Here is a 27,452-nt window from a genome sequence, read left to right as displayed (position 1 = left end):
TACAGTTGGAGCCCCAACCCTCCACAATTCTGACACTTCTTATGTCAAAAGAGAACCTTCTTACAAGAGAAAAGTGGGAAGTGATGAAAAATTTAAAATACATAGATGACAAACACCAGAAACTCCTAAGAATATATATGAGGTGCTACAGCAGAACGTATAGCACAGCAACTGGCAAAGCTCTGGTGTTTGTATCCAACCAGGAAGTATTTTAAACACTATAAAGGCCATTTAGATTGTAAGGATAGGAAAACTAGTAACTTTTTAGCTAGGGTTTCCACAGTAACACAGCTGCTCTCTCCCATTTTTTACTTTTAGTTTGAAACACAATAGCCACAGTACTAGTTGCTGCTATGAGCAGGACTGCAGGGCACTACATTAATTTCTAGTAGAACTTGTGTTCCCTTCCCAGAATTTGAGATTGGCCCTTAAGACTGTGTACATCACTAGTTTTGGATGGACAAAGCACAAAGTCAGCTACTGAGAAAAATCGTGTAAGAACATGCTATAGGAATTTGCCTTATCAAGACACTGAGGCCATGTCAGATGCCAAGGAATAGAGTTATGCCAGGACACAAGCTGAGAAAGCCCACCTGGTATCAGAGCCTAGCACAGCAGGGTACCATTGCCTGTGTATCATCAGTATGACACTTATCCTTTAACATCCTATATGAAGATGACGTTGCAGCAGTAAGAAAAATATAATTAATAACTGGTTTTGTTCATGCACTGAAAAAGGCAGAAATTATGAGACCTTCCACAATATGTACCAACAAAGCAAATCATGAAAGATCTTTGCATTCTTTGGAATTGTCTTCTAAAATTACATTGACATAAACATAAAATCACTGAATGGTTTGGGTTGGAAAAGACCTTTAAAGAACATATACTTCCAACCCCTGCCATGGGCAGGGACATCTCTCACTTGACCAGATTGCTCAAAACCCCATACAATCAGGCTCTGCCCCATCAATGATTTTCTTCAAACATAAAATAGATATTACTCTTTATTAAGTATCAAATTGCCTTAAACATAAATATATCGAAATTATTTAAGTTTCAAGAAAAACAGATGCTTTGTGTACATATTCATCTTGAGTCAAATATAACTTTATCATTTTAACCTATAGCATAGAAAGCAAACCTACATCAGTACCAAATAAAGCATTAAAAAGGTAACATACAATTTTCTTTTAGAAATGGTTTAAGAACACTAGAGATAATGACATATTTTATAGTGCAGACACCTTGGATTTACAGTTCTTAGACCACTTCTCTGTTTCTGCGGATAGCACAGCAAAGAACCATACTGAATATCATGCCAAAAATCTGTAAAGAAAACAAACTCATTAGAAATCAGAATGGGGAAAAAACAATCTTATCAAGATGCAAAAAAGCATAGATACTTCCTGGCTCAAAATGCATACTAATAATTTATTTTGCAGTTTGTGTCCCCAGGCCTCCTTTCCCTCTGATCCCCAAATTTCAGCTAATTCTCACCAATCCCCCTTACCCTCAGTACTTCAAAACAGATCAACTACGAATTCAAGTCAATCTCTTAAATATCAGATCTTCCCAACATTATTGCATCTGCATCATATTTGCCTCCCAAGAAAGGAAACAAGTGCAAGTTTTCTTAATAGCGCTGTTATTTCAGACTCCTAGTCAGTTCAAGAGGAAATAAACTGTTCATGTTGCCAAGCTCATGTTTTCAACCTGCACACCCCACAATCACTCAATACAACTTAGCTAATGCTAAAGCTACAAGGAGGCAGATCCTAATCCAAAGTAGAAGCATAGAGTCCCCAGGCACCCCACCCACCAAGTTGTTTCAAGGTCCCACAACATACAACTTTAACTTATAGGTACTCATGATTAGTAGAACAGGCTCACAGATGGTAGTTAATGTCTGGCACTGTTCAATAGACCTGTACTCCAAGCAGCCTTGGCCAGGCAGCAACCCCATAATCTGCAAACTCACCATTATCACAGCAATACCAAGGCCAACCACTCCAATGACGTTCAGTTTTGAATTAAAGACATCATCAATGGCTTTAGGACATGGCTGAAAAGAAACCATATTTGTTAGTGTTTCATGCATACTGAAACATTGATTTGTTTGCTTGTTTGAGCTTATCTGCTCAACCTGTCATAAGGGGCTGGGGCCTGTCCTCCTCAATATCTTTATTGATGACCTGGACAAGGGCACTGAGTGCACCCTCAGTAAGTTTGCAGATGACACCAAGTTGGCTGGAAGTATCAGAGGGATCTGGACAGACTGGATAGCTGGGCTGAAGTCGGTGGGATGAGTTTCAACAAGATCAAATGCCAGGTCCTGCACTTTGGCTGCAACAACCCCAGACAACACTACAGGCTTGGGGCAGAGTGGCTGGAAGATTGCATAGAGGAAATGGACCTGGGGGTGTTGATTGATGCTCAGTTGAACATGAGCCAGCAGCATGCCCAGGTGGCCAAGAAGGCCAATGGCATCTGGGCTTGCATCAGAAAAGGTGCTGCCAGAAGGAACAGGGAAGTGATTGTCCCCTTGTACTCAGCTTCAGTGGGGCCACACCTCGAGTACTGTGTCCACTCTTGGGCCCCTCACTGCAAGAAAAACACTGAGGTCCTGGAGCAGGTTCAAAGAAGGGCGACAAAGCTGGTGAGGGGTCTGGAACATAGGCCTTATGAAGAGCAGCTGAGGGAGCTGGGATTGTTCAGTCTGGAGAAGAGGAGGCTCTTATTGCTCTCTATAACTACCTGAAGGGAGGTTGTAGTGAGCTAGGGGTCGGCCTCTTCTCTCGTATAACTGGTGATAGAACTAGAGGGAATGGCTTCAAGCTGTGCCAGGGAAGATTTAGGTTGGATGTTAGGAAATACTACTTTTCTGAAAGTTTCTGAAAGAGTGGTCAAGCACTGGAATGGGCTGCCCAGGAAGGTGGTGGAGTCACTGACCCTGGAGATGTTCAAGGAACATTTGAATTTTGTGTTGAGGGACAAGTTTAGTGAGTACTACTGGTGATAGGTGGATGATTGGACTGAATGATCTTAAAGGTCTTTTCCAACCTTGGTGATTCTATGATTCTGTGAACTATAAAAATGCCTCTCCTGTCTGTGGCATACAGGCATCACTGCAGCACTATTTCAACACTGGAATCTGATTCAGAGAATTTATCATATAACCACCCAAGCAAGACACCAGTGCACTATCTACCCTATCTCCTGTTTTCAAAAATGGCAAATTTCTCAGACTTGCTCCCTTCTCATGTTCTCCTCCCAAAGGAAGAGAGGCAACACTTTAGTACATATCAGGAAGGCACTTTATGTTAGCAGCAGTCTAGACAACAGAACTCTGGAGTGTGTTATGTGAAGTTTTTGCATTAATTTGTTTATCATACCCCTGAATTTAATGACATAGGCTACAACACCATGCATCTGCATGTATCTATAGAGTATGATTTCCTGCTGATCTCACTTGTTCCTTCTACAGGGAGACTGTAGATTTTCTACAAGAGGATTGACTGTGTGGATAGGCTGCCTATCAAGAATTTTTTCATGTAATTTTTTTTTGTTTTTTTTTTTTAATCAAGGCATTTTTCATGGACTGGAAGGTTTTATTTGGAGTGCTGTTTCTCATTCTCATTTGGTAGAATTACTGGAGAGTTAGGTCATGAGTTACCATTGTAGTAAGTGACTCAGGCAAGGTCTTCTTTGGACAGGTGTCCATCAACTGCTGCTCAAAACCTCCAGTAATACCACAGCAGTTCAGCTACAACAGAAGACAGGAAAAAAAAAAGTTACTTTTTTTTTTCCCCTCTCTGTACTTGCTTAAAGAAAGCTAGATTACATTAGCTATTATTACAGACCTTATGCAGTTTGCTTAGAAGTCCTGCAAATCTGATTTAAAAGGATTTTTAAGAACAAGGTTTATAGCAAAATATAAGACTCAAAAAGTAAGAGCTTAATCTCATTAAACATACACATGCACACATTTTGGGGCAGCTTGGTACTTCTTATAGGTGAAAGATTAACTTCTTAAACACATGCAATTACACATACTGTGGTACCTTCAGATCAGTGCTAGAGCTCTAGAGTTTCTCAGCTTGCTTTTAAATTTATTTAGGAAAAGAACTAGTCCTACTTATTTCAACGGGAAAAAGGTATACTGAGTTCACTAGTGGTATACAAGAGCTGCAGTTTGTTACCAGTTCTCCTTTGGTTTCTTCTAGTTAGTAAGGTACTAGATTTGTACAGGATTCTGGATGTGTTAGAGAACAGCGTCAAACAGTATCTAGTTTAATACTAACTATGCACTTACAGCAAAATGGAATGCTTTCAAGGTTTCTCTGGCAGCTGGTTGAGATCTCTTTTCATAGGTTTCTCTGTAGAAATCCTGTAACTCTTCAACAACCTACAAGATAGATAGTTGTATTCTATTAATGTTTTACCTTGATTAATAGCTTGTTTTGGATAGAGTAGTCATTAATATTTCTACAATCTACAATACATAGCCTTTTGACATATAGAAATTGAGAGTGGAAACAGGGTGGACATCATTTATCACCTGGAACAAGTAAGCCTAAATGGTATACTCACATTATAACCTTGACCCAAACAGATAAGCTTCACAGATTCCCTTCAGAACTATGAGCTCCTAAGAGGATTGAGAAAACTAAGTTTTCCCCATTAGTTACACAGAATTATTTCCTACTCATTGCTGTACTCCAGAAGTCACTACATTCCCCAGTTGCATAATATAAGCAGCAAAACAATCCTGAACCAAGTACTCAGTTTGGAAACAAAATCTGAGCATTAAAAAGCAAAACTTCTACAAAGTATATCCAAAGAGTTTTAATTATTTTTGCTATTTTTAAATGCTTGCCAAAAAGTCTAGAGCCAAACCTACATTAGAGTTTCCCTGGCATAGGAGGCCAATACATCTACCAACATTTCTATTCTCGTGGTCTGCAGCACCTTCACACTGGCTAGTTTTGCTCACATGACTCTGGTGATTAAGCATAAAGCCCTCCTATTTCTGAACTGTTAGAGCAGCAATAATCTGTGGTACTCCTAGCCTGACTGGTATGGAAGGCCTCACTGCAGGATCTGCACCAAAAGCACAGCCAGCTCGGTGCCTTATTGTTACATAAACTCATACACAGTGACAAGGCAATATCCACAGCATGTGAACATCCACAGTGGTAAAAATATCTGAGGAGTATATCAACTTGAGGCAAGAATACAGAACAGTCATGGCTTAGATATGATATTTAGCCTTTAACAGCAAGCTTCTTCCTAGAAATTGTAAGAACTTACTGAAGGCTTGCTTCACTTCACAGTGCAGACACTCAGAAGGCACCTGTAAGGGACAACAGCACCTTGGATTCTGGCCTCTCTGCTATAGTCTTTTTAATTCAGTAATTAGTTTAATCATATTTGGCTGCAACAAGCCTTCTGCCTTCTCCCTCCTCCTCCAAATTAAATAGATAATCAATATTTGATTATTACTGGTACATTTTTCCACTAGACATCTACATTCACACAGGCACACAATCCTCAAATTTAAAAAGAAGCCCAAAGCCAGTAGGAACAGCTTGATATGCTTAAACCCAGATGGATGGGGGCTTGCTGGGCCCTATGCCAGGTGGAAGTGGAATAGTTGGGGTGAAATGCAGAAGGAAGTGTGCTTGTTGGGCCAAAATACAGAAGAAAGGGAGCTTGCTGGGGCAAAAGTAAGAAGGAATGGGGCTTTCTGGCCCTAAATGCAGAAGGAAGGGGCTTGCAGGGCCGAAACACATAAGCAAGTGGGCTAGCTGGTGTGAAATGCACAAGGAAGGGTGCTTGCTGGGCCAAAACCCAGAATGAGAGCATCCTGGGCACAAATCCAGAAGGAAGGGGGCTTTCTAAGCCCAAAGCCAGAGAGAACATGGTATGATATGTTGAAACCCAGATGGATGGGGCTTGCTGGGCCCCATGCCAGGTAGAAGTGAAATAGCTGGGGTGACACGCAGAATGAAGTGTGCTTGCTGGGCCAAAACCAGAAGAAAGAAAGAATGGGGCTTTCTGGTCCAAAATGCAGAAGGAAGGAGACTTTCTGGACAAAGACACAGAATGTAGGGGGCTTGCTGCTCTGCTACGCAGAAGGTAGGGGGCTTGCTTGGTCCTTACCCATAAGAAAAGGGGCTTACTAGGCCCCAGGCAAGAAGGAAACAGATTTGCTGTGTACAAAACCAGAAGAATGAAGTATAGTGTGCTGAAACTCAGAAGGAAGGCATTCTGGGTTGAAAGTCAATAGGAAGTTGTCTTGCTGAACCAAAAAGCAGAAGAATGGAGGCTAGCTGTACTGAAAGCTAGAAGGAACGGGCTTGCTAAGTCCAAAGGCTGTAGGACCGGAATTTACTGTGCCCAAGTGCTGAAGGAAGTTGCTTGCTGAGCTGAAATATAGATGGAAGGTGCTGGCTGGGCAAAAATCTGTAGGGGAGAGATTTTCTGTACAGAAACCCCAGAAGGACGGTATTAAATGTTAAGAAAACTACAATATAGTTTAAGACCTGCAGCTTTGGGAATAATCTTTGCACTTGGAAGCTGTGACATTGAAAGAATAAGAAACTAACATGCATGGTCTTTCAAGTGAAGAACACTCACTGAGGTGTCAGATAAGGTTTTGTTGATCTCTTTGGTTGTTACTTAACAGCAACCTACCTTTTCTTTATTTGCAAATCCCCAGACGGCAGTAGCAATTTCAAGGGCAAAAATCACAAAGAGGAAGATGAAGAACTAGAAGAGCAAGACCACATCATTAACCAACACCATAACACCAAAAAAAGAAAAAAACCAAAAACCAACAGTAGCAGACATCCTTGAAAGCTTGTTTGGTCCCCAGTGTCCCTTGTGGGAATTATCACTCAACCTGTTTTTAGCTGAATTTCTGAAACTGGTTGAAAACAGGGAATAGGACATTCAACACTTCCTTCTGAGAGCATCAGTAAGCTTGGCAATGTTTTCCAAGCAGGAATCCCGCATTTTTTATCAGTGTTAATTAAAGCCAATTATTTGTTAACTCAGACTTGAAGTTACACAGGTCACATAGACATCGTATAGTTAACATGCTTTCTCTGGTTTGTCACCCTTATTGCTCTACGAGTCATAACTTAGTACCTAGCATGTCACCCAAGAGCCTTCCTTCAGAGCTGATAGTCACTTGTTTCTAACACAAATAGAAGTAACACCGTATTCAACTGACTATCGGTTCCAGAACACTGACCACTTAAAGGCAATTTAAAAAGAGGTGTTCAGAATTACAATAATGGACTAAAACAATAATGGACTAAAGGCATAACTTAAGGAAGGCAAAACTTTATAAAGCATTAATTCACAGGAAGTGAATTATTTTTCCACCAGCTACAGCAGTCTTATTAACCATATCTTGTTATTTGAATTAGTAGTTCCACAATAAGTACAGACATGCTTGAACTCAGTAAGTCCCAGCAGTCTGAAAACAATGAGGTTACTCTCCAACAACTGACTTGAAGAACACTTGTCAACTAGACTAGTTCATACAGTGATTATGAACAGCAGAAGTTTGCTGCTTTGCAGATCTTATAATATTCCAGTACTGGTCTCAAATATCTCAACAAAGCAGAGTTTAGGACAAATTGTTTAATAAACAGCAATAATCTTACCAAAATTTTAGTTCCACATTCACACATTTTCCCATTCTCTTGATACTCTTGATTCTCAGTGTCTGAATGTCATTAACTTGGTCGTTTTGCATTCAAATGTAACATACATTTTGATTTAGTGCCAGAAATGGAAACTAGATACCATTATTTAAACATTTTATCATTATATAAATGACCATAAATTAAAACACTGTGAGACCCATCCAATTCGCATCTGTTCTCTTTTACTCCACAGCAAATATTATTCTTCCTTTCTGATCAGATTGCTAAGTTTAAACATTACTTTAAGCACTCATGCTTACCAGTCCAAGCATACACTGTGATTCCTGCAATGCACCACAGCATCCCAAGAAGCCAACCAGCATCATGAGTGCACCAGCTCCAATTAGGATGTAAACTCCTGGAAAGGAGAAGAAACAAAGATTCATACAAACTAGTTGAATCTTCAGCAGCAAGTTAGTTGCTCTATAAAAAGCTTTTAAAAGATTTGTTGTTTTCAGCAAAAAGTGGGATGAGCTTAATTTTCAAAGCAAGCTTCCCCACAAGCTTTGAGATGCTATTAATAGAACTTCAACTTACAACAGGTGATGTGCACCACTGCTGCAGTTTCACAAAATTTAGAAAAAGTACAAGATAAAGCCATCAAAATAAAACTATAAACACACTTAAAAATTGGCTCAGAGACCAAATAATATACTTATTTTAGGATAAAAAAGTGTTGCAGTTAGTTGGAACTAGTGATTTATCAGGAACTCGAAATTCTTTCAGTACCTGTTCTCCTGATGGAAGCAGACAATACAATCATCTGTCAAAGCTTTAAATGCTTTTGTACCCTACTTGTTCATCAAGAATTACCAAATTATTTTACCAGCCACAGTGTCATATTCAGCTGCCTAACTTGACAGCCTTTCTAACTAAAAGAAATTCAAAATCTTCTGCCTTTTTGGAAGCAGGTATTTCTTTAAATCAAGTGGTTAAATCTATAGACCATTTTGCCCAGAATTTAAGTAGCAAGTGTTAAAGAGGAGAGAGCAAACAGTTCTGGACTAAGTACTCCTATGCCCAAATATCTCCTAATGTTGGGAACTATCAAGTTAAGAATTACAGCTCTTCAGCTGCTAGCCATTAAAAACAATAAGAGATAGCTGGGAAAACACAAGTCCCATAGGATGGCTGGCTAGTATCACTTAGGTGGTGAAAAACTGTAAAAACATTAACACAACACATGTAAAATTACTTTGACATTCCATAGAATCATAGAATGGCCTAGGTTGAAAAGGACCGCAACGATCATCTAGTTTCAATCCCCCTGCTGCGTGCAAGGTCGCCAACCACTAGACGAGGCTGTCCAGAGCCACATCCTGCCTGGCCTTGAATGGGCTCCAGGGATGAGGCATCCACAACCTCCTTGGGCAACACAAGTGTGTCACCACCCTCTGTGTGAAAAGCCTAATATTAACCTAAATCTCCTGGCTTAGTTTAAAACCATTCCCCCTTGTCCTATCACCATCCACCCTTGTAAACAGACATAACCCCTCCTTTATACGCTCCCTTCAAATATGAGAGGGCCACAATGTCTCCCTGAAGCCATCTCATCTCCGAGCTTAACAAGCCCAGTTCCCTCAACCCTTCTTCACAGGAGACATGTTCCAGCCCTCTGAACATCCTAGTGGCCCTTCTCTGGACTTGTTCCAAGTGCTCCACTTCCTTCTTGTGCTGGGGGCCCCAGGCCTGGACACAGTACTCCAGATGGGACCTCAAAAGAGCTGAGTAGAAGGGAACAATCACCTCCCTCTCCCTGCTAACCACTCCTCTTTTAATGCAGCCCAGAACATAGTTGGCCTTCCGGGCTGCAAATGTACACTGCTGGCTCATGTCCAGCTTCTCTTTCTATCAATACAGACAAGAAGTACAGTTCTGGTGTTCAGAGACTCAATCAAACACTGGTTTAAGAAAGGCTTTCTTTAACAAACCAGTAAGTATTACCTGCCAAAATAAACACCTAACTTGATTAAGCCTATGTAAATGATTATTCTTATCAACAATTACAGCATTTTCTAAACTCAGCTGAAATTTTTCCCATTGTGGGGGAAAATAAGTTCATAAGAACCTCTCATTTTAAATTTTACTTATAGTAGAATAGAAGGCCTTTGAGGTAACTTCAAAGAACCATAGAATGCCTTGGGTTGGAAGGGATCTTGGAGTTCCTATCCTCCTGCCACGGGCATGAGTCATCTTCAATACCTGTAGGCATGAGGCACCCACAACTTCTTCGGCTAGCCTGTTCCAGTGCCTCACAACTCTGACAGTTTCCTTCTAACATCTAATCTAGATCTTCCTTCTTCTAGTTAAAAAATTAAAATTATTAGATTTATTATTAAATTTAAAAATTCTATCAGTCAGATGATGAAAACCAGACTCCCTTTGCTTTCTTACTAGCTGCAAGCTGGCAGATTCTTTTAACCTCCTACTGAAAACTATCACCAGACATTAGCTCTGTAAAAAAGTCAAACCATTAATTCATATTAACCTCTTTCTAAACTCAGTTTAACTTATGGACTTTAATAGGTTTGTTTCACTGTATTCAGCCATAGACTCAAAATACAACATTACAAAATTGCCATAAATTTTAGGAGGTGAAAGGGTTGTTTTAGATTGCTCAAAATTCAGCTCAGCTATGTTTAGCTCTCTTACCCTCCTGAAGTCCACTTAAAAGCATCTGGAAATCTGGGCAACTGCAGGAAGAACCCACTCTACTACCACATCAGTGGAATACAGACTTTCTTGCCAGTTTGCATGCTTGTGGACTGCAGCTGATTCACGATGATGCACAAGTATAGATTGTTTATCTTAGCTACTGTCTCTAAAAAACTCAACTCAGTATTAACAGTATTCTCTGCAAGACTACCTGATACCCAAAAGCTACAGTGCGAACAGCACATACCAGGATGGCTTATATTGTTTTCACTGACCCCACGGATGTATGTTTGTGTGCTGAAAACAGTTCAAGTAGCTAAATCACAAGAAAGCTGCCTAAGACAAACCTGCTGGGGATGGCTAATGATGCAGCCCACAAGCCCATGTGCTATATGAAATATACTGACACAATGTATGTACATACAACAAGCATCCAAGCATAAGATGGCAGATACATGCAAGAAACAGATATTTTAATTTTCTTCGTATGCAGTTGTTTGGGACATTCAAGCTCAGCTACTCTGTTTCATGAAGGGTTTGAGCATCTACTGATGGTAAATGAAGGAACATCCATTTTTCTGTCCAAGCCTGACAGTGGCTGTAGAGATCAATATCTTAAGAGTTACCAGGCTTTGTTTGCAGGAAGCCTAGACTGAGATCTTATTAGATCACAAAATACGAAGGAGTAGATTCTACCTGGCCTAAAACTATATTGGTTAGGTTGACTGTAATAGATATTCAAATATTAAGACATTGTACATTCTTTTCAGTATTAGTATACAATGAGCTGTAGGAATTTCACAATAGTATGTATATTTCTTCAGAGATGGGAAGGGATGCAGTTATGGTTTTGTATAGCTTGTCAATTCAGGGAAAAAGTACTTATTAATGTCACTAATAACTTATTTTAGTGTGAAATCTGACTGACTTATCTGAGAGAAGCATCAGCAAGACATTTCCTATGCTTATCAGGAGTTCTCAAGTGCTTACCAACAGCATGCAGAGTCCACCACTGCTGCTCTTAGCACAGCAGCTCAGAACACCAGCAAAAGCAAGCTACCCTCAGCCAAACAGATGTTGATTAGGACTGTTTTGTCTTTAGCCTTGAAGAAAGTAGCCAGGGACTCTAAGAGCAAAACAGTGATCTATCCCATTGAGTTATTGCACAACTTACCTGTATAGAATGTCATGTTGTTGGATTCCAGTTCAAAGATGCTTTTGGTCTGCACATCAAACCGAAGCCATAATCCAATTGCAAGAACTGCTGTTCCTGCAAGCTGTAAGAACAAGTAAATAAAAACAACTAATACATTCACCCTACCAACACCAGAATTAATCACAGGATTTGGTGCTGTTATTTAACAAGGTGGTGACAGAACCGCATGAAGACAGGGATACCAAAATAAGACTAAAGACAATTCCTGATGAGAGGCATCTTGTTGACAGTTCTGTTTGCATATTAAAGTACAACAAGAGAACAATGCCATGTTTTGTTTTGTTTTTTTTTTAATACTGAAAATACCTTAAGTTTACAGAAGTGTCATTGGAAAATCTGATATTTGACTACTCCACCCATGTTTTATTCCAGCTGACTAATGATACTGCATGGCTAACAAATCTTGCATACTCATTATGAAGGACATGCATAATGTAAAGAAAAGGCACTTTACTATTATAGGGCTAGGAAAAATTGTTAGCACATTAAACACTGATGATAGTTCAGTGTACCACAGTGCTGAGTTTAGAAAGAATGATCTCATTTGTAACACAAGAGCAAAGACACAACAAGTTATCGCACCAACAGACAGTAGAAAATAAAGGCTGCTAAAACAGCAACATTGCTGTGTGCTGATCCAGAAGAACATAGTTAAGCTTTAGGTAGCTTTGTGACATATCATTTTTGCCTGTATGCCTCAAGGCTCCTTTTGACATAGGGCTTGTATTAGTGGCATGCATGTACTTTTCAGGTTTTCTTTTATCTGAATAGCATTTAACTATCAGAAGAAAAGCTCAAAAGAAGGAATGTGATACATATACCAACACACAATACAGAAAAAAGTTTTATGAAGACCAATAAGCTTAAAGCTTAGCAAGTACAGAACTCCATTTAGGCTGAGCATGCATGAAAATAAAAAAAAGCCTTATCTTTGAGAAGTCCCTTCTAGAAGGCAACACATTCTTGAATTGCCTCCAAAAAATGGGGAGGTGTTTACTTTCAAGTGCCAACTTTAAGCAAGAATATGGAAAGAATTCCCACACAAAGCATGTGAACACACTCAGACACCAAGCCTAACCCTTGGCCCTATGTTCTCTCTAAAGAATGAGAACTTATTCTCTTAGAAGAATATTCATATTTACTGAAGGCGGGCATACCCTGGTTGCCTATAGCTATCTATTCTAACCTCCTAACCTTTATCAAGAAAAAAAAAGCTTTTAAGACTGGTATGGGATAAAGGATCAAGCTAAGAAAGAGTTCGATGGGAAGGTATCACCCTTGTAAATTCTCACCAGAAAACATCCTAACTGAAGTTTTCAAGGGCTCAGGTACCAGTGAGGAAAAGTGAGACAGGCAGCTCTCAGAGAAGCCAAATTTGCTGGAAAAAAAAAACCGGCACTATTTGTACAACAGACACATACCTGCCAAGCCTGCCTCTGAGAAGATCTACAGGGTTGAGGCTGGGAAAAAGATGAATTGATACATAATGTGCAGAACTAAACCCACACAAAGGTTTCCAAACCTATGCAAATGATATTTAGTGCCATGTGCATAGGTACAGGCTTAGTCATAATATGTAATAATACATAACATAGCAAGAACAAAGCCTGCACAGAGCCAGAGCCTCCCTTGTTAGAAGTATGCTGACAGAAAAACTAAATCGTACAATTGATGCAATAACTAAATGTAATAAGAGTGTGTCACCTCTACGTACTCTACAGATGCACCATCCCAAGGGAAGAGAAGCTGCCAAGGGGACTGCAGGGAGAGAAGTTCCTGCTCTATGTGGCACTCTGCCACAGCATTGCTTGGGAAAATCCTTAGCAATCTCAAACACCAGAAAGGCTTGGTGATAAAAAAAAAAACAAACCCTATACTTACAGATTACTTTCCAGTCACCAAACATTTAATTCCCTGATAGAACCCTGCTTTCTGGGGTCATTCAGTCTTCAGCTTTTATAGGTATCCAGTTCTGAAGTGTTAGGAGAAAAACCTGCTGCCTCTTCATGGCTTCTGAGAACTCATGAACTGCAGAGTTCAAGAGTGCCTGGCTCTGAGTAGCTATATATTTCTGCTGTTTGACAAGCTCCAGTGTTAGAGAGCTCAAGGACTGTGCTGCAAACAGAACAGGGCACAGTGAAGGTTTGCACAACTTAAACAACATCTATAATCCAGCAGATCTTTATTTGTGAAGAAAGTAAGAACACTGCATCAAGTAGATAATCTCGCAACTCTAAGCAAAGAGAAGTGTTCCGTTAATCCTTCAGAGAAAGAAACTGCTTGATTAATGTTAGAAAGTCTTAACATACTTGGTATGGATCATTTTGAAAAAGCTTAATACACACCCAAAGCACTATAAACAAAGTGCAGTGTGGTGTTTTCTCCTTTGGAATGTAGCTATCTTGAGAGAGAAAAATAACAAGATAATTACAGGTATCAGTGAACAGCTCAGTATCACTGAGAACTGCAGGATTAAAAGTGATCTCCCTCATCATGATATACACACAAAAGTGACGTTTTCCCCCATATTTCTTAAGGGAAGTGAACTTGTTTTTCCAGTTTGTGATCTTCCTATTCACAATGACTGAACTAAAAATGGAAATTTAAAAGTCAAAGGTTAAAAAAAAATTACTTTCATTAAAACAAGTTGAATAAGATACGGCACTAACTTGTGACTCAGAGGAAAAAAGCAGGTATTCCTGCACTGCACTCTTGCAGGCAGCAGCAACTGCTCAGACTCCACTTACCACTCGGCACTTAAGAAGCATTTCTGCTCCCTGGTGCTACTTCAGTAGCTGTCAAGTGGCTTCGGTAGTTCTATTTCTCCTCCCTGATAAAGGTATTCAAGCTCCACCACCCAGGATACCTGGAAGCAGAACTCTCCAATGGTAGATCATCTAAGAGGTGGTGGGTTGTTTTTTTTTTTAATGTTTTCTGAATTTAACAGGTGAATTTCTGCATTGTCATGTGAGTTCAGTAATTCCAGATATTTCTAAGTACAAATAACCTGTACTGAAATAGGAAATTTAACAGAGAGAATAGAACTCTCTCTTCCTGAAGCTAGCATTCTATGTTCACAAAATCTACAAAAATGAACTTGTTTGTGCTTATGAAAGATACTGTAGTAAAATATATTGGCAAGAGTATCTGGGAGACAGTTTCGCCAGCCTGAACTAAGTCTGTCATTAAAAGGGAAATTATTTACTTACGGTATTAGAAACAAGGTTGAAGCAGCAAAACTCCAGTAGTAAGTTCAAGCGTACTAAGTAATAAGTACAAGCATACTACCGACATTCCTGCAAGCTAACTAAGCTCCTCTTGTTTTCTATAACCACTAATAAGCATCTTAAGTTCCCAGCTTATTTCTTCTCAATTCATCTCTGTTCTATAGCGACAAAGGACAAGGATAAAAATCCCTGATCATTCCACCTCTACTTTAATGGAGGCTTCTTGCTTGCATGTGATATCAAAAGTGGCATCTCGATTGCTCTAAACATTCTGCTCCTACATGCATCCTTCTGCGTGCTGGAAGAGAGGAAAAAAAAAGAGCAGCCTTTTGAGCCTTTTTCCACCCCCCTCCCTTTGCAGTTCTGCAGCTCCCACAGCACAGTCTCCCACTAAAACTTCTCTCAAGCCAGCCTATTACTAAGGGCTTATCTATCTATGGGTGTGACACAGCCTTGCATCTCCAAAACAATGCTTTTAGCCTTCAATGTCACAAGACATAACTGCTAAAGTATCTATGTCTGAATGATAGATATTTGCTCTGTATTTACGATAAGTAACAGCTGACCTATTCTGGAGGCAAAAGTGACAATACTTCTCCCCACCATAGTTGGGTTGGCTTCAGTATTGCCTTAGAGTTTAGCCACTGAGTGAAATTATCAAGCCACTTCCACTATGATTTCCCTCTCCCTCACAAAGCCATCTAAGGTTTCACAGTCCGCTAGTAGAAAGTTTTCAAAGGGAGTCATTAGACTTAATGACACTGGTGAGAAAACATCAGAAGTTACTATCTGAGCTGCTCAGGTTCGAAATTTTATTAATAGTAGTGTCAGAACATCATGACCCTATTTCAGGAAGCTGGAAAGCTTATTTTAGATTTAACTACTCTTTCTCAAAGATCATTTTGTTCAGTCCCTTCTGAACTCGTTATCCAGACCCACCTTGAAAAAGCACAACCCTGCAGCCACAGAACTGCATGTGCTATAGACATCTTCCAATAAACTGCCTTTTCATGCACAAAGCCTGCTTGAGGTCCAAAAGGTTAGCAAGTCTATATAGTTGGCTGATGCAGCTTAGATGGCAGACCCTTTCAAAGCACCTTTATAGAGAAAAAGCCTCTGTTACGCAATTTTAGTGCATTTAGGGCCAAAGCTATAGATAACTTCTATCAAGTACATGGCACTACCTTGAGCAGAAGGTAAACTAGTATGTGGAAATACAGTCAGTCAAAAAAAAAAGTTTTATATATAGATAGATAGATAGATATATCTATGTATCAAAGCTGCTTTCAGTGCTGTCTACTCAGCATTTCATCTAACAGAAGACTTTAAGTAAAGAAGTATGCCAGGTTCTATATGGCTGTTATGCTGGTTTTACATAGGGCAAGCCAACAGCACACTGCCAGTAATCTCTAAACAAACAACCACAAACAGGAAGTACAGGTGAGGCTCAACATAATTAATTAATTGCAACCCTTAATTGCAACATTTGTGTTATCCACAACAGAACTTCTACTTCAAGATCTGAGGAAAAAAAAGAGAACACCCAAACCTTCCTAAAAGATGTGAAATGACTGCTAGCAGTTATATATGAAGCTACAGCTTCTAGACTCTGAGAGGGGAAAAAAATAGACTGGAAAGGAAATACTTCCATTCTGCTTAAGAAAGTTCTCAAGAAGGCTATGGGCTAAATTAAAGTCACAACAGATATTGCAATAAAATGGTACTCCAGTATAGCAGCAACAGCACTATAGAATTCCTGAGCCACAGCCAAGATCAGTGCCCATTTCACAGAAGTTCCTATTCAGAAGGAAGCCTACTGTACTTGTAACTTAAACTGTAAAAGGCAACATCCTCTAGTTCCATTCTTGACTTCCAGCATCTACTTGAATTAAAAGCTGTTAAGCTGAACCAAAGCAGCATTTGACTTATACACTCAGCAACTAGATTACTTGATTAGAGAAGACAAAACCTACTTCTGTTGCTCCTGTATGTATACATGCATACACCTCTGCATGTATGTCTATTCCCTGTTCATCCAGCAATTCTGCTTCTTCCCTTGAACAGCAAAATCAGAGCGCTGATCTGGCTGTCTCAAGTGCAATATAAACAGCAGGATTACAGCCCAGAGTAAAGTCACAGATAAACTCCAAATTAATCAAAGAAGAGCTCTCCAAGCCTGATCCAACTAATCTTGCTCTAGCAGGAGCTCTCCTAGACTAAAGGAATTGTTTATAAATGAAAGATTCCAAGTAGAAAGCTTGGACAGGACAGTTGCCTTATTGTATAATGGAAAAAGAAAGTAAATCCTTGCAAAGACTCTGCATGAACTCTGAGCATATGCTGTAAATCTTCCATGGTTATAAACACATTAAGTTGCGAACATTAGCAGAAGACATCTTTGTATGCCAGGAAATTCACCAGGGAAAAAAAGGGTGTTTAAGCTTAATGATGCAAGTCCTGACTCCTGTTCAAGAAGGGAAAGTCAGTGGGATAGCATGCAGGTGCAAGACCTTACACAGTCACACTAGGAGCTGTCACACATTTATTTGCCACCTAGCCCAAGTCAGCCCAGCAAGCTGTGGGAGCTCAGTGGGAAGCAATAATTCATAACACAGATTGAGGTAATCAGGCATATGCTCAGACTAAAGTTGTTCAGAGCAAAGTGAACACCACTTAGGTTTAAGGCACGTTATGGGAAGTTTCCACAATTCTCTTGCCAGACTCAAGCTGCCATGTCAAAATCTATTAGTTGTTTATGAACCTCTACATCTCCCTCCCCCACACCATCTCAAACTTCAAAAAAAAAAAAAAGGCAACTGGTATGGTTTTTATTACTAAGTACGATACAGCCAGTATTAATAGCATTATGACAGAATAGCAGTGTGCAAGTCCAGGTAGGAGTACATTGACCAAAACAGCAAGAAAAAAGAAAAGAAGAAATAAAAGTTATCAGATTGGCTATGCTCAGAATCTGTCTGAGTATCCCATGGGTGTACTTTTTGGGAAGGGCATCAAAACAAAACAGGGCAGGCAGTGGTATTTCTCTGACTGATCTCCCAATTCACATGTTGAGCAGTAGAGGCTATGCAAAGATGGAGATGGCACTACTGGAAAAGAATAATAGAATCATTGAGGTTGGAAAGACCTCCAAAATGATGTAGTCCAACAGTCAGCCCATCACCACCACGTCCACTAAATCATGTCCTTAAGTGCCACCCTTTTCTTGAAAACCTCCAGGGATGGTGACTCTACCACTTGGGCAGCCTGTTCCAACACCTCACTGCACTTTGAGAAATTTTTCCAAATACTGAACTTGATTTTTCACTAGTGTATTACCACTCATCCTATCACTAGTAACCTGAGAAGTGGCCCACATCACAACCTTCTTTCAGGTAGTTGTAGAAAGCAAAGAGGCCTTCCCTGATCCTCTTCTTCTCCAGAAGAAACAATCTCTTCTCTTAAGACTTGTGCTCCACACCCTTTACCAGCTTTGTTGCCCTTCTTTGGGCAAGCTCCTGGGTCTCAACGTCATTCTTGTAGTGAGAGGCCCAAAACCGAATGCAGTACTGGAGTACTCACCATTCCTGAGTATAGACAGACATCACCTCCCTGCTTTTACTAATTGTGCTGTGTTTAACACAAGCCACAATGCCACTGACCTTGTTGACAACCTGGGCCCACTGCTGACTCATGTTCAGCCACCTGTTGAGTAGCACTCTCAGATACTTTTTCTCTGTGCAACTTCCCAGACGCTCCGCAGCACTGTCTTGTTGTGATAGAAGTGTAGGACCCAGAACTTAGTCTAGTTGAAGCAACTGACCTCAGACCATCAATACAGCCTATTCAGACACCTTCACAGGGCCTTCCTACCCTCAGATAAACACTTCCTCCCATCTTCGTGCCATCTGCAATCTTACTGACAGTGCAGTCAATCCCTTTATCCAGATCATCAATAAAGATATTAAACAGGACTAGCCCCAGTACTGATCTTTGGGGATCACTACTAGTGACCAGACACCAACTGGATTTAACTCCATCCCATTCTGGGCTCAGCTGGTTTTTTTTGGTTTTTTTTTTTTTAAACCAGCAAAGAGTACACCTACCCAATCCACAGGCAGACAGCTTCTCCAAGGGGATGCTGTGGGAGACAGTCAAAAGCTTTACAAAGTCTAGGTAGACTAAATCTACCACCTTTCCCTCATCTGTTAGGTGAGTCACCTGTTCACAGAAGGAGATCCAGTTGGTCAAGCAGGATCTGTCTTTCAAAAATCTGTGACCAAATCCCCCGGTTGTCTGCACTTGCCATGAGAACACATATGACAATCTGCTCCATGACCTTACCTAATACTGAAATCATGCTGACAGGCTTACAAGTTCCTCCTTCTGACAGTTCTTGTCAACAGGCATCACACTGGTAAATCACTCCAGGACTGCTTAGCACCCCCAAAGAGCCCTTAAACTTCTAGGGGACATACAAAAAGTAAACTAGTAGTAATAAGAATTCACTCCTTCTCCAGCACTCAGACTTCTGAAGGCTTCAAAGCAAACTACATTCTAACTTCCTTACAATAGCCATTCTTTCTTGCATAACATCTCCATCTCTACACCAACTTTATAAAGAGAATCTTCTCAGCCTATTCCAGAGGCACCATATATGCCCCTACTCCATTTTTATAGGAGCTGTAAATAATGTCTGTTGCACTCAATTTCCTGGGCCCTAAGGTGAGCAGTAAGCCAGAGGTTTTACCTAAGCACAGCACATTCATTTATAGTACTAAAATAACTGTTGTGATTCTGGCAAGTTTTTAGTCAGCATTTTTTTTATTGTTATTTTGTTATTTCACTACTTTTCCATCAAGAGATTAATCCCAAGATGGATATAGTGTCATGGACAGGTTATTCCACAGGACATTCAAGGTGTTCCTCAAACATGCCAAGCGAAGTCAAGTTTTGCAGTATTTTCCTACTAACATGCTTGTACCTGGATTGGCTACTGCATTTAAGGACTCTGGAAGGCCTCCTCGTTCTAGTGTCTCTAAAGAAGGAGTATATTATTTGGATTTTTATTTTTTTTTTTGCAAGTTACTGTAAAGCTCAATTCCAGCTTGCCTTACTACACTTTTTATTTGGCTTGCCAGCATTTATGGACATTTATCTTTTTGGAACACAGTTTCAACTCTGTTTCCCACTTCTGGTCTTAGTAACCCCTGACACCCTTCCCATCTCCTCTTGCTCTCTCTCAAGTCTCTTATGAAGAGAGATAATATGTCACCTAATACATCATCTGTACATGTCTGTAAGTTTGTTGCAGGCCATTTAAATTCCTCACTTGTCCTTTTGAGGACAACTGTTTTAAAAATAAATATGAACTTGATCACACTTCATGCAATCTGCACTTTCAGCTGGTTCAGGAGGCACACTGGCTCTAACTACAGCAATAGAGACAATGTTAAGTAGCTCTTGGACAACAGAATGCCAAAACTTTGGGCTATGTAGAATAAAGCAAAAGTTTTGTTTTGGTTTTTTTTTTTGTTTGTTTGTTTTTGTTTTTTTTTTTTACTTCTCCTGGGGATCACAGAATGGCCCAGCTTGGAAGGGATCTCAAGGATCATGAATCTCCAGCTTCCCTGCCACAGCAAGGCCACCAATACTAGACCAGGCTGCCCTGGGCCCCATTCAACCTGGCCTTGAACACCTCTAGGGATGGGGCATCCACAACCTCTCTGGGCAGCCAGTTCCAGCACCTCACCACTCTCTGTAAAGAACTTCCCCCTGACATCCAACCTAAATCTTCCCTCCTTCAACTTAAAACTATTTCCCCTTGTCCTTCTTATCTACTCTTCCAAAAATTTGACTCCCCTCCTGTTTATAGGCTCCTTTTAGGTACTGAAAGGCTGCAATTAGGTCACACTGCAGCCTTTTCTCCAGGCTGAATAAGCCCAGCTCCCTCAGCCTGTCTTTGTAGGGGAGATGCTCCAGCCCCAATCATTTTTGTGGATCTCCTTTGGACCCTCTCAAACAGCTGTCTTTCTGGTATTGGGGGCTCCAGGCCTGGACACAGTAGTCCAGATGGGGCCTCACAAGGGCAGAGTAGAGAGGGACAGTCACTTCCCTGACCCTGCTGGCCACTCCTCTTCTGATGGAGCCCAGGATACCATTTGCTTTCTGAGCTGCAAGAGCACACTGCTGGCTCATGTTAAATTTTTCATCCATCAGTACCGCTGGGTACTTTTCTGCAGGACTGCTCTCAAGGATTGCTCCTTCCAGTCTGTATAAATGCCTGGGATTCCTCAGTCCCAAGTGCAAAACCTTGCACTTTGCTGTGTTGAACCTCATCAGATTCACCTGGGTCCACCTTTTGAGTCTGTTGAGATCCCTATAAATGGCATCCCTTTCTTCCTCTGTATCTCACAGCCAAACAGTTGTTTGATCAGTCTTTCAGGTTTGGTATTAGAATTTCACTTAATTTATGCACAGTCAGACTTTTCACCTCCAGAAAGATAAGATGACTATGGAAAGACAAAAACTTTCTTAAATGTTGCCCAGAGAAGTCATGAATGCCTCATCCCAGGAGGTACTCAAGGCCAAGTTGGATGGAGCCCCAGGATGCCTAATCTTGTGGGTGGCAGAGTTGCCTACAGTAGGGAGTGTTGGAACTAGATGATCTTTAAGGTGTCTTACAACTCAAGCCATTCTAAGATCTCCCTCAAATATTTCTCTTGCAGGACCTTTACCCATCCTTTTCCCACATTTGGGTCATTGTCACCCTTGGATAGGCCATTCTGCCCTTTTGGGGTTGCAGATGCATCACTGCAAGAGCTCTTTTAGGCATATGCAGTGTCAGCACGTAATTCTGCAGGCCAGAAGCATTTCCTTCACCCACTGCTCCTGTACTGAGAACTCCACATCTGGATGCAGTACTCCAGGTGAGACTTCACCAGCAGAGTAGAGGGGCAGGATCATCTCCACTGACCTACTGGCTATGCTTCTCTTGGTGCAGCCCAGGGTACAGTTAGTTTCCTGGGCTGCAAAGGCACATTGCTAGTGCATACCCAGCTTTCCATCCACCAATACTCCCAGGTGTTTTTCAGCAGGGCTGCACTAGGCAAAGAAGGCATCAGCCTGTTTTCATGTCTCAACAGGAAGTTTAGCAGCTCACTGATTCAGAGGCTTCAGTTAATATGCAGTTCAGCTCCTTTTTTAGCTATTATATGCCTCCAAACTAAACTCTCTCCTCATTATACTAAACAGTCTAGGATTTTCTTTATCTTGCCACTGCAACCTTTTTCTACATAAATTCCCTTGATTTCCCTTAATTGCAACCTCTGAACGCTTTGTTCTAAGCTTTACTGAAACCTGTTTTTAAAGAGATCAGAACTATTACGGCATTAACATTTGATCTATAGTTATTCCAAGTGTATTACTACACTTGATCATAAAATTGCTTTCTCTATAAAATTCTGATTTATTTTCTCCTCATCAGAGGGTAATAAGCATAAAGATGTCACACAAGCAATTCTCTGCAGCAGCAGATAGCAGAGAAAGTTTGTTTTTTATTTGAAATAAGGAACAATTGCTTCTCAAACAAATTCCCTTTATCCTCACACTTATACATCCAGCACACAGGAAGCCACACTGTGTTCCCTCTGTACTTCTCCAAAAGGCAAACAACACTAAATTCAGATGTCCTTGCAGCAGCCTGAACATAAGTTACACCATGCTTCTCAATACTGCTGTGCACATGAGGTATTTGTACCCAAAGCCATGCTAGAGATACAACTCTCACTTGTTCTGTGCTACTACATGCAAATCATTTTAGGCTTTTCTTTAGGAGGCACTGCCTGAAGGATCTGATGCAGAAGCTTTGGCTTCAGCTGAGGGTCCCACCAAGAAAAGTTAATGCATAAGAGAACAGTGACTTCAAATGCTACCTTGCAAGGATTTAATTCAGTACCCCCTAGTAGTCTGCACACCAGAACAGCCTCCATACTGCCAAGAAGTGCAGCTTCGTGGTACACAGTGTTGGGAAAGCTGCCTTCCCATCCAGCTGCATCACATGTTAACAAGTAGGATATGCAGCCTGTCTTTTCCAACTGTAGCTCTAAAAAAATAAAATAAAATTAAAAAAAAACATTTTCTAAAAAAAAAAATATATATATATATGAGCTGGCTATGAATTCTACTCAGGCTCCTCCTGACAACACAAAAAAACCTCTGAAGGCCGCACCCGACTCTGCCCCGCTGCCGAGCACGGACGGCCCCAGCCCTTCCTCAGCACTTCGTTGCGGAGCTCTCGTGAACGCTGCCGGCCGTTTCCAGACCGGCGAATCAGGTCCGGCTCCAGGGAGAGCAGCGCGGCTGCGGCCCCTACTCCGGGAGCCCTGTAATGCCGGCTCGACGAGGGAGGGGCAGACGCACCCGACCCTTGGACGCTTCGACGAGACAGGAGTGCCAGCAGCTTGGGGGAGAGGAGAGAGCACAGCGTGTCTCCTCCTATGGGCAGGGGAAAAAGAAGTAGAAAGAAACAAATCCCAGAACAAGTACACTGCAACAACTACTGCCGCTCCCACTCCGAGCAGTCATAGCAGATCTCAGCTGCTATGCTCAGTGGCCCCGTCGGGGAAGCGCTAGAGAAGGTCCCTTCCCGGATCCAAGCACGGATCTCTTACCCAGAATATGAAGTTGAAGCCAAAGAGCAAGTATTTGATGCACTTAGTGCCTCCTTTGACAGGCATTCTGCTGACGTATAGCAACGAGTAGAAGCAATAAGGACAAGTACCCAAACGACAGCTTTGATACACGCCACTCCTTAAGTACTGCCCCGTCAAGTCCCTGCCCGCCTACCGTCTCCAGCCCTCCAGCCCAGCCCTCTCTCCTCCCTTGTCCACGCCCAGGCTTAATGTCTCTTGCTGCCCGCACCTGCTGCAGCCCCGGGCTCCGGACCATCCCCCGCTCCCGAGTTCCCTGGAGCCCCGGGGATGTAAGGGAGCATCCGGGATGGGCAGAGGGGAGGGAGCGCTACTACCTGGCTGCCTTTGTGCACGGGAGTTTCACACTACCTCAATGTGTCGGGAACCTTGTTTTGCAAGCAGGTGTCCCACTTGGGCTCTGTATCATGCGTTGGCCATTCGGGTACACTATGCAAGTGGAAAAAGCCCTGCAGATCCTGGGGAGAGAGGCTGCAGTGGGAGAGAGGAAAAAAGCACTTTGAAGCAGGGGATGCCCTGCTGGCACTACCTATAGGATCCACCACCAGCATGTTCCTTCTCTCTGCTTTTCAGGAGCCTGCCATCTCTCAAGGGTCCATAAGTTACAGTGCACTTGCTTAGGGAGTTTCTGCTTGTTGCTTACTGGGATTATCTAAAATGGATGCTTGTGTGTGTGTGCGTATGTTAAATAAAATTCATAAGACTCTGTGCTACTCTGAATGCATAGTTTGCTTGCCTCTGCTCCTGAGACATCCTGTCTCTCAGATCCAAATGTACCCTGAAATACTGTTTGATAAGACTGTACCTAGCAACAAGTAGAGAGGCTCTCAGTGTGCAGAACAACACTCTGTCTGCTTAGCATAATATGGATTTAGTTGTATTTAATGTGTCAGCCTAGCTGAGGTGGATGTCACTTCTGCCTTACTTTTACAATTATGTCTATATAGAGTTATAAGCACACAATTAAAAAAAAAAAATCAGGTAGGATAAGTGCATGCCTATCAACTGATCCATACTGACTGGTTGCATACATGCCCTTATTTCACCCTAGTTGCTATACAAATCTTACTGAATTTCAGGAACGTTCCAATTGATTTTAATGGGAAGTTCAAAACTCAACTTCTGAATCTGATAAGAAAGAAAACTGAGGTCTTCCAAAATTAATTTCTCTCTAATAGAACATGATTGGATATTCAGCAGTTATCAAAATTTAAAATCCAAGCAGAACAGAAAGCACAGAAAAGACTTAGTGGTGAACCAAGTTAAATCCAGCTGGTTACCACTCATGAGTGGTGTTCCCCAGGAATGCTTATTGGTTGACTCTTGGCTGAACATGAGCCAGCTGTGTGCTCAGCTAGCCGAGATGGCCAAGAAATTTTGCTGTGAGCAGGAGCAGGGAAGTGATCATTCCTCTGTACTCAGCACTGGTGAGTGTGCCCATGAGTACTGTGTTCAGTTTTGGGCCCCTCAGTACAAGAAAAACATTGAGGCCCTGGAGCAGGTTCAAAGAAGAGCAACGAAACTGATGAGGGGTCTGGAGCACAAGTCTTATGAAGAGAGGCTGAGGGAGATGGGATTGTACAGTCTGGAAAAGAGGAGGCTCAGGGGAGACTTTATTGCTCTCTATAACTACCCGAAGGAGGTTGTAGTGAGCTGGGCGTCAGCCTCTTCTCTCGTGTAACTGGTGATAGAACTGGAGAGAATGGCCTCAAGTTGTGCCAGGAGACATTCAGACTGGACTTTAGGAAATACTTTTCTGAAAGACTGGTCAAATGCTAGAGTAGGTTGCCCAGGGAGGTGGTGGAATCACCAACCCTGGCAGTGTTCAAGGGACGTTTTAGACACTGTGTTGTATGCGGTTTAGTGAAAACTACTGGTGATAGGTGGATGGTTGGACTGGATGATCTTGTAGGTCTTCTCGTTGATTCTATGATTCAGCCTGGAGAAGAGAAAGATCTTAGGTGACCAGATAGCAGCCTTCCAATGTCTAACGGGGAGTTATCTAAAGAAGAGAAGGAGCAGACACTTCAACAGAGCCTGTGGTGATAGAGCAAGTAGAAATGGCTTCAAGCTTAAAGAGAGTAGATTTAGGTTAGATGCAAGAAAAAAATCTATTACAGTGAGGGTAGTGAAGGTAACTGGTGCCCAGAGATGTGGTTGACGCCCTGTCCTTGGAGACTTTCAAAAGGTGAGTCTGGATATAAGGCCCTGGGAAACCTAATCTAGCTGTGGATGTTCATTGCAGGGGAGCTGGACTAGATGACCTTTGTAGGTCCCTTTCAACTCTAAGGATTCTATAATTCTACAGCACATGGAGCTTCGCTTACACCTTGGGATTTCTTTCTCTCAGCATTTTTGCAATTTCACCCAGCAGATCAGTTCCCTTGACAGCATTATTTTCCTCAGATCCTGCTGACTATGCCAATTGTAATGCAAAAGCACCAGCACTTCTGCATAAGGTTTACAATACTGAAGAAAGGATGCAGAGGCAAGTTAACATTCATCAGTTTAATAGAAAGGTTCTCATGTTACTGGGGGTTGGCTGTCCAGTAGTACATCCACACTGAGGTTTCTCCCCACAGATGCCAGTGGTGTCTGACCAACAAGATGTCTACACTATACCCTTAGAACTGTGGCCATATATATAACAGCAGAAGACAATAATATATCAGGATAAGGAAGGTCATTCACAGAAAGCAAAGGTACTTAGTTACAGCTTGTTATGGTTTGGCCCAGTTTGGCCTAATTCCAGGACAGGAGATGAAGGGACTCATAGTCCATGCCTCAGGAAAAGGGAAAGGGGGGACGGGAAAAAGGCAGGGAGATGGGCCTAGATGAGAAAATCAACAATCTAAGGGAAACAACTGATTTACTAAATATGATAGCGGTATGAGATATAATACAATATAATTGGAATTGAAGCTAATAAATCAAATAAAATGAGTGAGTGTCTGAAACCAAAGGCTTTACTCTAATGCTGTAAGTGAAACAGGCAGGGCACATACAAAGCAAAGGTGGGCAAAAAATGAGACTGTCTTGTGACTCCCAGTCAGTTTTATATTCCCCTCTAAACAGAATGGAAATCGAATAATTAAGTCTTCTGGGAACTGCAGTTCATTCTTCTTTTCTGAATCCAGGATATAAGAGCTATTGATAGTCCACAGAACTGCAGCATTAACTCTTTAATTCCCAGTGGATTACATGAAGATATGATGTGGAATGCCAACCACAAATAATAAAACCACAACACAGCCTCAGAGCAGTTTATCACAAACAAGTTTCTTCTAGCTACATGCAGAAGCTAAAGCCAGTGTATTTGTGCTTCCAAGCTAACAATGATACTGTAAATCAGTCTGTCAGGAAACTCTCTGAGACTCAAGTTAGTTTGTTAGAAAGCAGGCATTCTTTATTATGGCTTCAAGTTGTGCCAGGGGAGATTCAGGAAATGTTAAGAAATACTTCTTTGAAAGAATGGTTAGGTGCTGGTACAGGCTGCCCAGGAAGGTGGTGGAGTCACTATCCCTAGAGGTGCTAAAGAAACGTTTAGATGTTGTACTGGAGGACAGGTTTAGTGGTGAAATACTGATGATAGGACAGTTGGACTGGTCTTTTCCTACCTTGGTGATTTGATGATTATCAGGTCTTGATGTATGGGGGCTGGGCTCTTCCTGTCATGTATACTTTGCATGTAAGATCTTCAGCTTATATATATGACTTGTGTGACATATGCAGAAGTTTTACCAGAGGTATATTGCATATTTACTTCTGCTTGGAGTCAGATTTTTCCTTATTTTCTTGGTACAAAGACTCGGTAGAACTTCCTTCTACTTCTGTCTTCTAAGCAGATAACTTGGTCCAAAGACAGTTACTGAACCAAATTGCAGGCTATCAACTAACACTAGCAAACTTAATAATATCATTATAG

General features: G+C 41.4%; 1 protein-coding gene across 2 annotated transcripts; it reads right to left on the bottom strand.

The window, feature by feature from the left end:
- On the bottom strand, window positions 1-23,641 carry CD9 (CD9 molecule). Of its 2 annotated transcripts, none has more exons than XM_031597122.2 (8): window positions 23,047-23,307; window positions 11,551-11,653; window positions 7,982-8,079; window positions 6,700-6,774; window positions 4,316-4,408; window positions 3,677-3,766; window positions 1,982-2,065; window positions 1-1,329 (listed from the first exon to the last, which is right to left on the bottom strand). In XM_031597122.2, exons 2-8 carry the CDS (start codon window positions 11,564-11,566, stop codon window positions 1,264-1,266), a joined length of 522 nt encoding a protein of 173 aa, XP_031452982.1. In that variant the 5' UTR covers window positions 11,567-11,653; window positions 23,047-23,307; the 3' UTR covers window positions 1-1,263. The 2 variants fall into 2 exon arrangements, with proteins under 2 accessions (XP_031452982.1, XP_031452981.1); XM_031597121.2 differs by lacking the exon at window positions 23,047-23,307 and adding an exon at window positions 23,489-23,641 and having other exon boundaries at window positions 9-1,329.
- Window positions 23,642-27,452: the final 3,811 nt, after the last annotated feature.

Source organism: Phasianus colchicus, chromosome 1 (genome assembly GCF_987193195.1).
Source record: "Phasianus colchicus chromosome 1, bPhaCol1.hap1.1, whole genome shotgun sequence".
Classification (NCBI taxonomy): Eukaryota; Metazoa; Chordata; class Aves; order Galliformes; family Phasianidae; genus Phasianus; species Phasianus colchicus.
The sequence above is the reverse complement of the archived record's forward strand: the minus strand, read 5'-3'. Positions and strand labels throughout refer to the sequence as shown.